This window comes from Schistocerca serialis, chromosome 1 (assembly GCF_023864345.2).
Source record: "Schistocerca serialis cubense isolate TAMUIC-IGC-003099 chromosome 1, iqSchSeri2.2, whole genome shotgun sequence".
In the NCBI taxonomy this organism is placed as follows: Eukaryota; Metazoa; Arthropoda; class Insecta; order Orthoptera; family Acrididae; genus Schistocerca; species Schistocerca serialis.
The window spans coordinates 1,137,158,044-1,137,172,342 of record NC_064638.1 but is presented as its reverse complement, the minus strand read 5'-3'; the positions used below and the strand labels follow the sequence as shown (position 1 = coordinate 1,137,172,342).

Sequence of the window (14,299 nt, the reverse complement as noted above, 5' to 3'; positions counted from 1 at the left end):
CACCGTCCTTAACTCGTCAGAAACGTATCGGTATTGTCCAAATTATTGGTTATGCGAACCGGACTCATTGAGCTGTGCACCCAGTGACACTCTATATCATCAAGCCAGGTGCTGGGCCTGTTTTACAATGAGATCTAGCAATTTCCGTATGTTACGTACCTTTACGACCGTGCAGGGCCTAGTGAAGAATATGTCTGTCCTCGTACGCGTTATTCTTGTGGAGCAGGCCGCTGTGACCGAGCGGTTATAGGCGCTTTGGTCCGGAACCGTGCTGCTGCTACGGTCGCAGGTTCGAATCCTGCCTCGGTCATGGATGTGTGTGATGTCCTTAGGTTAGTTAGGCTTAAGTAGTTCTAAGTCTAGGGGACTGATGACCTCAGATGTTAAGTCCCATAGCGCTCAGAGCCATTTGAACCATTTAAACCTGTGTGGTGTTGAGTATGACCTCGTGAAATCATCGGTTCCATATTCACGTAACAGCAGCAGCATACCAAACAACGCGAGCAGCAGTATCACAGAACGATAAATCGTAGTCTTGGAAGGCCACAATCTTGCCACGGTTGAATTACGACGCGAGGGATAACACTATCTTCTCAACAACAACCGCAATCAGATGCGATTTCTCAATGACAAATCCACTGTGTAATCTTTCCTTATATAACAAAATGTAAATAATAAAATTTAATGTGGTTCAGTGGCCTGGTGCAAGACTTTCATTTGGATGCCACTTTGGCGACTTGCGTGTCTTTAGTCTATCGCAGTTATCCAACCTGGAAACGGGGACATGCCCTTTAACGGGAATCCGAACCACGTGTCGTTTCTGGTGGTTTTTCTTTTCGCATCATTCATAGGTGAAATGTAGGTTAAAGGCAGACAGAATACAGCACAGTCAGAATATTATCCCTCACAAGCTGTGCTGGTTTTTTCTAAACACGCCTTGAACGGTGGAGCCGGGAATTAATGGCTAAGTAGTAAGACACCGGAATTACACCCGGGAGGCCAGACGTTAAGATCCCCATTTGGCCACTGAGATTGAGATGTTCAGTGGGTTCCATACGCTGCTCAAGGAAAATACCGGTGCCGGCCGAAGTGGCCGTGCGGTTAAAGGCGCTGCAGTCTGGAACCGCGAGACCGCTACGGTCGCAGGTTCGAATCCTGCCTCGGGCATGGATGTTTGTGATGTCCTTAGGTTAGTTAGGTTTAACTAGTTCTAAGTTCTAGGGGACTAATGACCTCAGCAGTTGAGTCCCATAGTGCTCAGAGCCATTTGAACCATTTTTGAAAATACCGGTAGAGCTCCCTTGAAAGGGACACCACCGATTTTCCTTCCCATCTTTTCCCCAACTCCAGTTTGTGCTCCATCTCTAACAACTCATCGTCAAAGAGATCATCATATTCCTAGAAGGTGGAAAGGGACATAGACTGATTCCCCTAGTGAAAACCTGACACCACAGGGCTTCGTCCGCACTGTGACCTTATAACTAGCTTGCCCATCATTTTCTCTAGCAAGTGGAATCCAACCACAGATATACCTAGTTATTTTTGTAGGAACGATTATTTAAGGTGGCAACAGAAAATAGCTCCAACCACGAAGATGACGTGCTACAGACGCGAATTTAACCGACAGGAAGAAGATGCTGTGATATGCAAATGATTAGTTTTTCAGAGCATTCACACAAGGTTGGCGCCGGTGGCGACACCTAGAACGTGCTGACATGAGGAAAGTTTCCAACCGATTTCTCATACACAAACAGCAGTTGACCGGCGTTGCCTGGTCAAACGTTGTTGTGATGCCTCGTGTAAGGAGGAGAAATGCGTACCATCACGTTTCCGACTTCGATACTGGTCGGATTGTAGCCTATCGCGATTGCGGTTTATCGTATCGCGACATTACTGCTCGCGTTGGTCGAGATGTAATGACTGTTAGCAAAATATGGAATCGGTGGTTTCAGGAGGGTAATACGGAACGCCGTGCTGGATCCCAACGACCTCGTATCACTAGCAGTCGAGATGACAGGCATCTTATCCGCCCGGTTGTAACGGATCGTGCAGCCACATCTCGATCCCTGAGTCAACAGATGGGGACGTTTGCAAGATAATAACCATCTGCACGAACAGTTCGACGAGGTTTGCAGCAGCATGGACTATCAGCTCGGAGACCGTGGCTGCGGTTACGCTTGACGCTGCATCAAAGCCAGGAGCGCCTGCGATGGTGTACTCAACCTCGAACCTGGATGTACTCAACCTCGAACCTGGATGCACGAATGGCAAAACGTCATTTCTTCGGATGAATCCAGTTTCTGTTTACAGCATCATGATGGTCGCATCCGTGTTTGGCGACATCGCGGTGAGCGCACATTGGAAGCGTGTATTCGTCATCGCCATACTTTCGTATCACCCGGCGTGATGGTATGGGGTGCCATTGGTTACAGGTCTCGGTCATCTCTTGTTCGCATTGACGGGACTTTGAACAGTGGACGTTACATTTCAGATGTGGCTTTACCCTTCATTCGATCCCTGCGAAACCCTACATTTCAGCAGGATAATGCACGACCGCATGTTGCAGGTCCTGTACGCGCCTTTCTGGATACAGAAAATGTTCGACTGCTGCCCTGGCCAGCACATTCTCCAGATCTCTTACCAATTGGAAACGCCTGGTCAATGGTGACAGAGCAACTGGCTCGTCACAATACGCCAGTCACTACTCTTGATGAACTGTGGTATCGTGTTGAAGCTGCATAGGCAGCTCTACCTGTACACGCCATCCAAGCTCTGTTTGGCTCAACGTCCAGGCGTATCAAGGCCGTTATTACGGCCAGAGGTGGTTGTTTTGGGTACTGATTTCTCAGGATCTACGCACCCAAATTGCGTGAAAATGTAATCAAATGTCAGTTCTAGTACAATATATTTGTCCAATGAATACCCGTTTATCATCTGTATTTCTTCTTGGTGTAGCAATTTTAATAGCCAGTAGAGTATTTCGCGCCTGTTCAGTGGGGACTTAAAGAGTTATTCTGCAGTGGCCACGACTGTTTTAACTCTGCCGCGCGTGAAGCTGAGTTGAACTTCGAGCTATTTGCACTGAGTCTGATTTTTAATTCAGTCAGCCGGCCGAAGTGGCCGTGCGGTTAAAGGCGCTGCAGTCTGGAACCGCAGGACCGCAGGTTCGAATCCTGCCTCGGGCATGGATGTTTGTGATGTCCTTAGGTTAGTTAGGTTTAACTAGTTCTAAGTTCTAGTGGACTAATGACCTCAGCAGTTGAGTCCCATAGTGCTCAGAGCCATTTGAACCATTTTTAATTCAGTCTGCCACTGGGGACTTTGATTATTTTCGTCACTGATCGGCACTTAAGATTATAGCATCCAGTGCAGATTGGACTAATATTTGTTTGTGTTACTGTGGAGTTTGAGTGCTATCCATTATGTTCATTTTATTTATATAGTGTATTTCCCACCTACTATATCGGGGGCTCTAGCTAAATTCCATTTCACTTAATTATGATGAGATTAGATTAGATTCAGTTTTTCGTTCGTGTAGAATTTGTCACCCACCTACAATTTTTGAACGATTCCAAGAACAATAAGCTTTATTTACTAAACTTATCTACCTGTATTTAAAATATATTATTTAGATTTCATGCACCTACCCTCATCCTAACATTATTTTACATCTGATTAGTATAACAAAGACAATTTTATTATTTTGATTTAAACCAACAATTACTGAAGTCAAATAATCACCATCTAAGACGAAGTATTACTGAGCGGCACAAACTCTACTACTATCGTTGCAAGGCGACTAGTTAGTTCAACGAGTCTCGTGTTTGAAAATATTTTCAAATGACGCAAGGCGTCGCAGCGGCAACGGTCAGCTGAGTTGTTTAACCCAAAGTGGCAAGCTGGAAAATGACCTGCGGAGTAAAAGTGACAAATTTTTATCCGGTATGCCGATTTAAGTTATCGCAGTGCATTTGGATTCTTATAATAATTGTATGACCCCACTTCGCCATCTACAGTCTCAAGATTAAACGTGTACCGACGATGTTTTTTTCTTTTCACGTCTGTAACCAGGATGGAGTACAGTGCTTCCGACATTGCACAGAACGGAAACTTTTAATTCGAGTTCCAATTGCTAGAGAAACTGGTGGGCTGGTTGCAATACCGTCATAATTCCTCTTGGTTGTCTTCTGAAACCGTCGTGGAACTGTTTTAGGGGAAATATTAAACCCGGCAGCACCATCATGACTCATGAAGCTATCAAAAATGTGGACATAAACTAATCATCGGATCTGAATATGCACAATTACGAGCCATAAAACTAGTTGTACAGAACAAGAACACAGCTGACAGAAATTAGGATGTTATTCAAGACATCTTTTATGAGTATCCTGGTAGGGGGCCTGATGACTCCAGTGTCCGTTGCAAGGTAATAACGCAATTATAATTTATTCAGTGTATTATACCAGTTTCCTTTGTTTCGGTGAAAATAAAAATGTGTGCCGCCACTAGTCAGCTGATATAGATGTTGATTTCAATATAATGACGTCATGTGCCACCTGTATCTTCTAAGATATAGGATATGTTTTACTCTTCCATTTCAGGTTTCTAGGACGAATTAAATATGGCGAAATCCCCATGAATAGGGAGGCCTCATTATGGGGATCAGATACTGTCGAAGGCGACAGCAGAACTGGTAAACCTGCTCCGAGACATATAATGGAGTGAGATGGCGCACGTTTCCCGTAACCCAGTGATCGTCAAATTGCGGCCCGAATAAATTATTCGTGTGGTCCATGATTCTCAACCGTAACAGCCGAACCCAAAAACGTCAACCAACATTAGGAGTTTCTTAAGAGTGCTCACTAAAGCAAAACTACTTACAGACACAGTAATATTTTTAGATGTGCTTCATTTTAATTGACAGTGAATTCGACCGCGAGTTATGTTGGCTACTGACATCAGGAGAAGAAGGGTAAGTAGCGCGGCCGCGTCGAGAGTGGAGGACGTGAGAGGAGGAATGTTTTCTTGTCTGTCTTTCAGTACTGACAACCCAAGGGCGTGTGTGACTGTTACGATCACCTGTTATACGTAGTATAAATGTCAAATGGAAGGAACATACACTGATAAGTCAAAACATTATGACCACTGCCCACCGCGGCGTTGCATGCCACCTGGTATCACTGCGGGCACGTGACGCGGTAAAAAAAATGGGTGTAAGCGGAACATACATGGACGGGGGATCATCCTAGCGAAGATGTGGGAGCCGGCCGCTGTGGCCGAGCGGTTCTAAGAGCTTCAGTCCGGAACCGCGCTGCTGCTACGATCGCATGTTCGAATCCTGCCTCAGGCATGGATGTGTGTGATGTCCTTAGGTTAGATGGGTTTAAGTAGTTCTAAGCCTATGGGACTGATGACCTCCCATGTTAAGTCCCATAAGTCCCACAGTGCTTAGAGCCATTTGAAGATATGGGCTCCAAATGGGGAAACCCATTGAGCTAAGCGGCTTTGACAAAGGGTTGATCATTATTACGCAGAGCCTGTGAATGAGTATCTCGAAAACGGCGAAGCTGGTCGAATGTGGTCGTGCTGCTGTCGTGAACATCTACGGAGAATGGTAGGACATTGAAACTTCCAATAGGTGCTAAATGGTTGGACGTCCACGGCTCTTCCCAGAACGAGTAGTTCGGAGGCTTGATTGCTCAGTAAAGTAGGATAGATGGTGATCTGTGGCATGTCTGCCGAAAGAGCACATTTCTGGTGCACGCAGAAGTGTTTCGAAGCGCAACGTTCGTCGCGCATTGTTGAATATTGAGCTCCGCAGCAGGCCACCCCTATGTGTTCACATGTTGACCCAACGAGATCGTCAATTACGACTGAATGTGCACTGGACCGTCAGGAATCGACCGTCGATTGATGGAAACGTGTCGGTCTTCGGGTGAATCACATTTTTGCTACCCTAAGCCGAGCGTCGCCATCGATGTGAGCGGCGGCCCAAAACGTGCAGCGCGCTACGGACGCTGGCCGGTGGCAGCAGTGTTATGCTATGGGAGACATACTCCTGCGCTTGCATGGGACCTTTGGTGGTAATCGAAGACCCGCTGACAGCTGCGAACCACGTGCATCCCTTCATACTTGACGTCTTCCCCGACAGTGATGTCATCTTTCAGCAGAATAATTGTCCGTGTCTCGGAGCCATAACCGTGCTGCAATGGTTTGAGGAGCATTATAGTGAACCCACGATGCTGTCTCTCTACCAAATTCGCCAGATGTAAACACTCTGGAGCTTATGTGGATCGCTATCGGGCGCAATCATCGCGTTCGCACTTCAGCGGCTCCTTATTTACACGAGTTACATCACCTGTGCCTAGACATATAATGCCAAATACCTCCACAAACCTAGTAACAAACTGTCGGATCTCTGATACGCAATATCAGTGATGTAGCGCCCCAGCAAAACTATCTATAGCAATGGCGCGAAGACTGGCCGCTGTCCCCCAAGCACTGATCGTTAAAAGTCGACACTATTCGGAACACTTCGTGTATACAGTTCTATTTCAGTTTCCTGCCACTCTGAGCGGCCTCGGTTTATTGTAATTGCTTGACGAAGTGTCATGTTGTCTGTGTCAGAGGATGATTAACTGATTAATACCAGAAACTCGCCCAGCGAGGTGGCGAAGTGGTTAGCGCACTGGACTCGCATTCGGAAGGACGACGGTTCAATCTCGCGTCCGGCCGTCCTGATTTAGGTTTTCCGTGATTTCCCTAAATCGCTCCACGCAAATGCCGGGATGGTTCCTTTGAAAGGGCACGGCCGACTTCCTTCCCCATCCTTCCATAATCCTATGAGACCGATAACCTCGCTGTTTGGTCTCTTCCCCCAAAACAACCAACCAACCAACCAGAAACTCGACTTATATTTAATTGATATATTGAATGTGAGACACATTCATAAATGTTACTAAGTGTTTTAAGAGTCATTTTTCTTCTATTGACTGTGTTGTATTACAGGACCCCTAATTTAATTTCTTACTTCTTGCTACAAATATATAACACATTTCAACATGACCGTCTCTACAACGCACACTGGCCAATTCATGTTACTTCCGTGTCAAAATTTATACAGTAGCAGTGGATCGGTACGAGTCGCGAACGCCCGTCAGTTGTCAGTACTAGAAGACAACGAATCATTCGCCTTCTTATTTCTAGTAAGCCTGCAGTGTTTGCGCTACTTGCCCCTCTGCCCCTGAACTAAGTGGACAACTTTACTTAGATCACGGGCAAATTCACCAACGACAGTTAAAAGTAAGCACATTTTAAAATATTACTCTCTCTATAAGTACTTATTGTAACTGAGCGGGAAAAAAGCTCTTAACGTCAGTCGATGTTTATGGATTCGGCTGTTATTTGCCACATGCGTATTACCGTAAAATTCGGCTGAGAACCGCGGGCCTGCAGTTGGAGGACCACTGGCTTTGCCACCTGCAGGACTCGCGCAGTCCGAACACGCACCAGTGCATGCGCCCAGCGGAGCAAGTAATTGGCGAAAGGCTGCCCGGCGGCGATAGGAGCGGATAGGATAGCGTAGTGTAGGACAGCGTAGTGGCGCCGCTTTACCAGGAGGGTGGGGGGGAGGAGGGGCGAGGGGGGGGGGGGGGGTGCGGTCGTCGCGGCTGTCCTGAGACTCGCGCAGTGTCACGACTGGGGCAGGCTGAGCAGGACGCCGCCGCAAAACACTCTCTCCACCATGGTGAAGCTCACGCCCACCGCCATACGTACGTACATCTCGTCTCACCTTACACTACTGCAGCTGTCTGCGTTCACAACCAAGCTATGCTTCGACTAGTGTCGCCGGCTCCCATCGACGTCCAAAAAGTATCGGATTTCGTGTATCGAGTTCGACGCCGTCATGTCACCTGTTGCGTGTTACTACCACAACTAATGATAGGGTCGCGCCAATGCTCAACCACCGCACATAGCACACTTGTATCGAATGATGACGTTTGGAAGTTTAAAATGTATCGAACCAAGACGACATACTAAGTGTGACAGGTTAATTATATAGCCCGTTCTTTGTAGTTCCACAAGTACTACTTTGTACCTCAGTTCCTTTCTGCTGTCCCACGTAATGAGAAAAGAGCTAGAGATATTTGTCAATCTACGTTCATCGTAGAAGTGTCCATTATCGACTGGATTATACCTACGTTCAAAATATATCAGGTCACTTACTATGTGTTCGACGCTGCCACAAGTCAGTAGTAGCATATGACAAATTCATAACTAAAGACACAGTTGCTTTGGTGCCAGTGATAAACCAAACTTGTCCCTAGGGATGAGATATTACAGATCGAAACCTGTCGAACTAAAGCAACACAGGACGGCGTGATTCGTTGATTATATACTTAGTTTTTAAACAATACTGAATACAATGTGGATCAATTTCCTGTTGCTGTTACAACGGATGAGTGAAAAATTAGTCGAACATGTTTTTGCTTAAGAAGGCCGTTTTTCGCGAAATTGAAATAGTTTTATGGTTTGAGAGACTGGTAATTAAGCATACGGCGCGCGAGTGAAACAGCGACTAATTTCCAATACCACATTAATACCGGAAATCAGTGGCATTTATTTTTCAGTTTATGTACCAGCCTCATATTTTAAGGTATTGTGTACAATTTTCGGCCCACGAGTAAGTGAGAAAATACGCAAGTGATCAATTGCAACCGTAGCAACCAACGAAGTTAAAGCTGTACCCGAAGATGAGGTTTTCACGCCTCCTGTTCAGCTGTACGGTAAAGTGTGATAGCTTAATGACGTAGTCGCTTTTTTTTTCAAATTTCCAAATTGATACACGGTAGCTCAGTTTCTTGTTGTTATATCCGATGAAATAACGAGTAGTGGAATTTTTACTCTCTTTAGATCGCTAACTTTCAGTTGAAATTAAAAAGAAAAACTTGTTGGTTGACATATCAACATTATAGTATCCGAATATGTTACGTGAAATTCAAATTATTTTACGTTCACATTTAATCGCTTTTATTGTGCAGTTTTGTATGAGTTTAGTGTTTTATGTATATTAAAATACAGATCCTGAGTGAAAATTAATCTGAAAAATTCCGAATTGGTATTTCTTCCGTTATTTTTCGACCTGTTTACATTTTCATGGATGCAGCGCTAGCACAGTGCGCATGAAAAAGTTGTCCTGGTGGTGTGTGTGACGTAGAGTTTAAAAGACAGGCGCATCTGAAATTAACTTATCTGTTCTGAACCGGAACATATAGTTCTTCGTTCCTTCTTACACTGGCACTCACGGTAGATATTCCCTTCTGCCATACGTTGCTCAGCACGAAAGGGTGTAATTATAACATTTGCTTTTGTAATCCAGTGTTCTATCCTTCCATTGAGTCACTATTTTTTTATTTCCAACTACTTCAGTCCTTAAGCGTTCGTACTGTCGATTTAGACAGCATAGGTTAATGCTATACAATAGGCAATCGCGCCAGCAAAGGGGAACCTGGTTCTGGACCGTCCAACAACACATACCAAATCATCCACAGTTTCTTACTTCTGTTCTCAGGAGGACGGAGATTGTCACCATGAACAGCATATAAATGAAATGAATTCGCGATTGCGAATATGGACAACCATCAGCTGTAGAACAGAATGACGACAATGAAAATTTGTGTCAGACTGGGACTCGATCGCGGATTTCCCGCGGTCGTTTTATTATTTAACTATCCGTGCACGACTCCGCCCATTCTCAAACATCCATATGTCGTCAACGATGCGTCTACAGCCTGTACGCCTATATCCATCATGTGTTATTGCTATATATTTCCGTACAGGAGAAACATTTTACTTGGAAGTCGCTTGCCCGGCGTCGGCAAATAAATACGATATTGCTGTGCCTATGTTGCTCCGATTTATGATGCAAAATTCCTTTGGATATGAATGCATTATGGTTGCCCATATTCGCAAATGTAAATACATTTAACGTATTTCGTAACGGTTGTCGTCGCCACAGTGCATGTTCCTTTGCAAATGTATCCATGTTGGTGCCAGAGGAACCAGCTCTGTGTGCTAAATTTCGTACCTTACGTATTACAAATCACTTACAAATTTTGAGACGCATTCATCCTACATTGCACATGCACAATAAGTAAACTTTCGTTATGTGGTATTCTTCCTGGTGTTGCAGTCTTAATGGCCAGCAGTGTAATTTTGTAAATCTCGTAATAATAACGAAATCGAAACAGAGAACGTCTAAGGCTGAATTGGATCAGTTATAGTGAAACGAGAAATTTGGGTTGAGAAATGTGAATGGCTATATAGTCGAAGACATTCAACTCAAAGAGTTTGGCTTTTGGAAACTAGTTGAACGCTAATATTGTACGACGAATTGATTTGCGCATCCTCCGAGGATCGACTGTTTATTCACATTGTAAGTCATTCGGTAGACTTAGAGAAAGCTTTAGACAATGTTAACTGGAATACTCTCTTTCAAATTCTGAAGGTGGCAGGGGTAAAAAACAGGGAGCGAAAGGCTATTTACAATTTGTACAGAAACCAGTTGGCAGTTATAAGAGTCGAGGGGCATGAAAGGGAAGCAGTGGTTGGGAAGGGAGTGAGACAGGGTTGTAGCCTCTCCCCGATGTTATTCAATCTGTATATTGGGCAAGCAGTAAAGGAAACAAAAGAAATATTTGGAGTAGGTATTAAAATTCATGGAAAAGAACTAAAAACTTTGAGGTTAGCCGATGACATTGTAATTCTGTCAGAGACAGAAAAGGACTTAGAAGAGCAGTTGAACGGAATGGACAGTGTCTTGAAAGGAGGATACAAGATGAACATCAACAAAAGCAAAACGAGGATAATGGAATGTTGTCAAATTAAATCGGGTGATGCTGAGGGAATTAGATTAGGAAATGAGACACTTAAAGTAGTAAATGAGTTTTGCTATTTAGGGAGTAAAATAACTGATAATGGTCGAAGTAGAGAGGATATAAAATGCAGACTGGCAATGGCAAGGAAAGCGTTTCTGAAGAAGAGAAATTTGCTAACATCGAGTATAGATTTAAGTGTCACAAAGTCGTTTCTGGAAGTATTTGTATGGAGTCTAACCATGTATGGAAGTGAAACATGGTCGATAAATAGTTTGGACAAGAAGAGAATAGAAGCTTTCGAAATGTGGTGCTACAGAATAATGCTGAAGATTAGATGGGTAGATCACATAACTAATGAGGAGGTATTGAATAGAATTCGGGAGAAGAGGGGTTTGTGGCACAACTTGACAAAAAGAAGGGACCGGTTGGTAGGACATGTTTGAGGCATCAAGGGATCACAAATTTAGCATTGGAGGGCAGCGTGGAGGGTAAAAATCGTAGAGGGAGACCAAGAGATGAATACACTAAGCAGATTCAGAAGGATGTAGGCTGCAGTACGTACTGGGAGATGAAGAAGCTTGGACAGGATAGAGTATCATGGAGAGCTGCATCAAACCAGTCTCAGGACTGAAGACCACAACAACAACAACAAGTCATTCGGAGGTACATGACAGCATACAATAACTGACAAGTTCGCTAATAACAGTGCAAATTAAAGGGAAAAATCTTTGTCCCCACCGTTGTAAAAAAAGAGAGAAAATAGACATCGTAGGACTGACAACACACACATACAGTAATGTTAGTAGCGTACTTATCACCGAACTTGTTGTCGTATCAGTAAACACTTGTTCAAATAATAGCTGCGCGCTACACTTCATAGGTTCCTAGCGGCGTAGGACGAGCAGATACGAACTTGGCCTTGTTAGGGAGAATGGAAGAGAAATTACAGTAGAAATGATAACTCGACAATGAGTCGCACCAGTTGGGCTTTCGATGGTATCAGCGTTTGCTGCAATTGCTTCAGTATTCACGGCTCACTGGCACTATCTTCACATTAACTACAAGTTTACTGCAGGTAGCGATCAAGGTTCAGTGATGGCCGTCAAGAAGTCAGCTGCATCTGCCGGCCCTCGTGGAGTAGTGTTAAAGCGCGACAGGTCGCGGACTCGAATCCCGGTGGAATCAATGAAATGTTTCCGTCTGCCTTTAAGCTAAACTACACCTCTCAGTGATGTGAAGATTCGCTAAGAACGAAACGTGGTCCGAATCCGACGTTAAAAAGTGTGTCCGCTTTCCCCGCTTGGGCTACTAGGTTAGGTCAGAGACACACATGTTGCCAAAGAGGCGTCCAGTTGAAAGACTTTCACCAGACTACTGAACTACACGAAATTATTATTGGCTATACACAGTTGGCGGACAAACAGTAACTTTCTCACTTACATGACTACAGATGTATTACGCCATGCTATGATTACATTGTTGTTTTAGAATCTCAACTTACAAAATAAGCAATACGAGGTTTACAAGCTGATAATATCATGAGATAGACTTCGTTGTTGTTGTTAGTGATAGTCACATGACATTGCTGTCATTCGCATTACAGACAAAAGTAGATTCTTAGAAGAACATAAGGGTTTTTAATGACTCCAGGATGCCTGAAACTGTTGATTATTAATTTAATCTGGTACTGTTGCACAGTTTCAGCGTTAGATCATTTTCACGTACCTGGATACATTTCTTAGACCTTTTATCATTAAATATTTCTGATGGAACGTACTGACGCCTTCTATTAAATTGCTAATATTTGCCATCGTAGATATTTTATCATCAAAGACTTAAGAAACGCATCCATCCTGGAAAAGGCCTAAGGCCGAAAATGTACAACAGTACAAAAATAAAAATTAATAGTTGCAGGTGTCATGGACGCATGCAACAAATTCGCAGCTACTTTGACCTAGAATCGAAGAAAATAACACAAGAATGTTACAAAAAAGTCGGAAAGAGGACGTACGGAAAATAAACATAAAACGCAAATATACCCAAAAGAAATTATTGCATGCTTCAAATCAATGGGCCGGCCGTAGTGGCCGAGCGGTTCTAGGCACTACAGTCTGGAACCGCACGACCGCTACGGTCACAGGTTCGAATCCTGCCTCGGGCATGGATGTGTGTGATGTCCTTAGGTTCGTTAGGTTTAAGTAGTTCTAAGTTCTAGGGGACTGATGACCTCAGATGTTAAGTCCTATAGTGCTCAGAGCCATTTGAACCACTTCAAATCAATGGAATCTGTCAAGCTACAAATAAAATTACGCTTTTATCTCTAAAAAGTTGGGAAAAGAAGAGGACACGACCACAGATTTATTAGCCATTCCAAAAGTTTGTGTCACCACCAAAACAGAGAGCCATTTAGCAATCAGTTTATCAACCACGATCTTGTTAGCAAAGTTGGTGCGGTCTTCAAATATATATGGGTACGGATTAATCATAAGCCAGAAGCGCCGTATACTGTCCAGTCCTCTCACTAGAGGGATATTTAATCCGTCAGATGGATGTTTCCAATTCTCTATATTCGAAAATTATTTCAGGAATACTGACGTTAGCATCCACAAGGGGAATTGGTAGTAAAGGAGAGTGCCAGCCTGGAATGTGGACTACAGATACTTTTTACGATGCAGAATTCTTATATACTTCTAGAAGTTAGTAATAAAAAACAATTCTCTGGGATACAATAAGATTTTCGCGTCGCCTGTGAAATTTAGTTCTTGCGGCACGACATGCCTCAAAACGGACAAACTCATTTATGTCAAAAGTGGTAATTTTTGAATCTTGCCGGCCGTTGTGGCCGTGCGGTTCTAAGCGCGTCAGTTTGGAACCGCGTGACTGCTACGGCCGCAGGTTCGAATCCTGCCTCGGGCATGGCTGTGTGTGATGTCCTTAGGTTAGTTAGGTTTAAGTAGTTCTAAGTTCTAGGGGACTGATGACCTCAGTAGTTAAGTCCCATAGAGCTCAGAGCCATTTTTTTTAACCTTGCCCCGCCCCCCCCCCCCCCCCCTATTCCCCCGCGCAAACTTTTCTGCTGACGTCCATGAATACCGATCTAGCTGGATAAAAAAAAAAATTATGTAGACGCGTGGTTTAATAAATGCGATCGATCCTGGAAGACACCGCGACGATTTAAGAATTTTACTAATGATATTGAAACCCTCATCAGGCACAGACAATATCCAGTCGCAAAACTCCTTATGTGATATTAAATCTTCAAACAATTTCATCGCACAGCTAATTTCCTGTCATATTTTCAGAGTTCGAATAAACAAAATTGTGCCATGTATGTCCGTAGTAGCTTGATTATTAGTCGTTAATTATTTTATTATCTTTGTCTAATCTTGCAATCTCTAATAATGATATTGCGTCGTTATCTC

At 43.9% G+C, this 14,299-nt stretch overlaps 1 protein-coding gene across 2 annotated transcripts in view; it reads left to right on the top strand.

Moving 5' to 3' along the window:
* The window catches only part of LOC126417450 (putative inorganic phosphate cotransporter), a 421,312-nt gene that overhangs the window by 193,022 nt on the left and 213,991 nt on the right, over window positions 1-14,299 (top strand). Inside the window, exon 1 of one of the 2 annotated variants that reach the window (XM_050085119.1) lies at window positions 7,700-7,772. The exons of the other annotated variant lie outside the window; for it this stretch is intronic. Coding sequence (XP_049941076.1) covers window positions 7,745-7,772 — 28 coding nt within the window. The 5' untranslated portion in view covers window positions 7,700-7,744. Of the gene's footprint in view, window positions 1-7,699; window positions 7,773-14,299 lie in introns of those variants that run through there. 2 annotated transcript variants of the gene reach the window in all.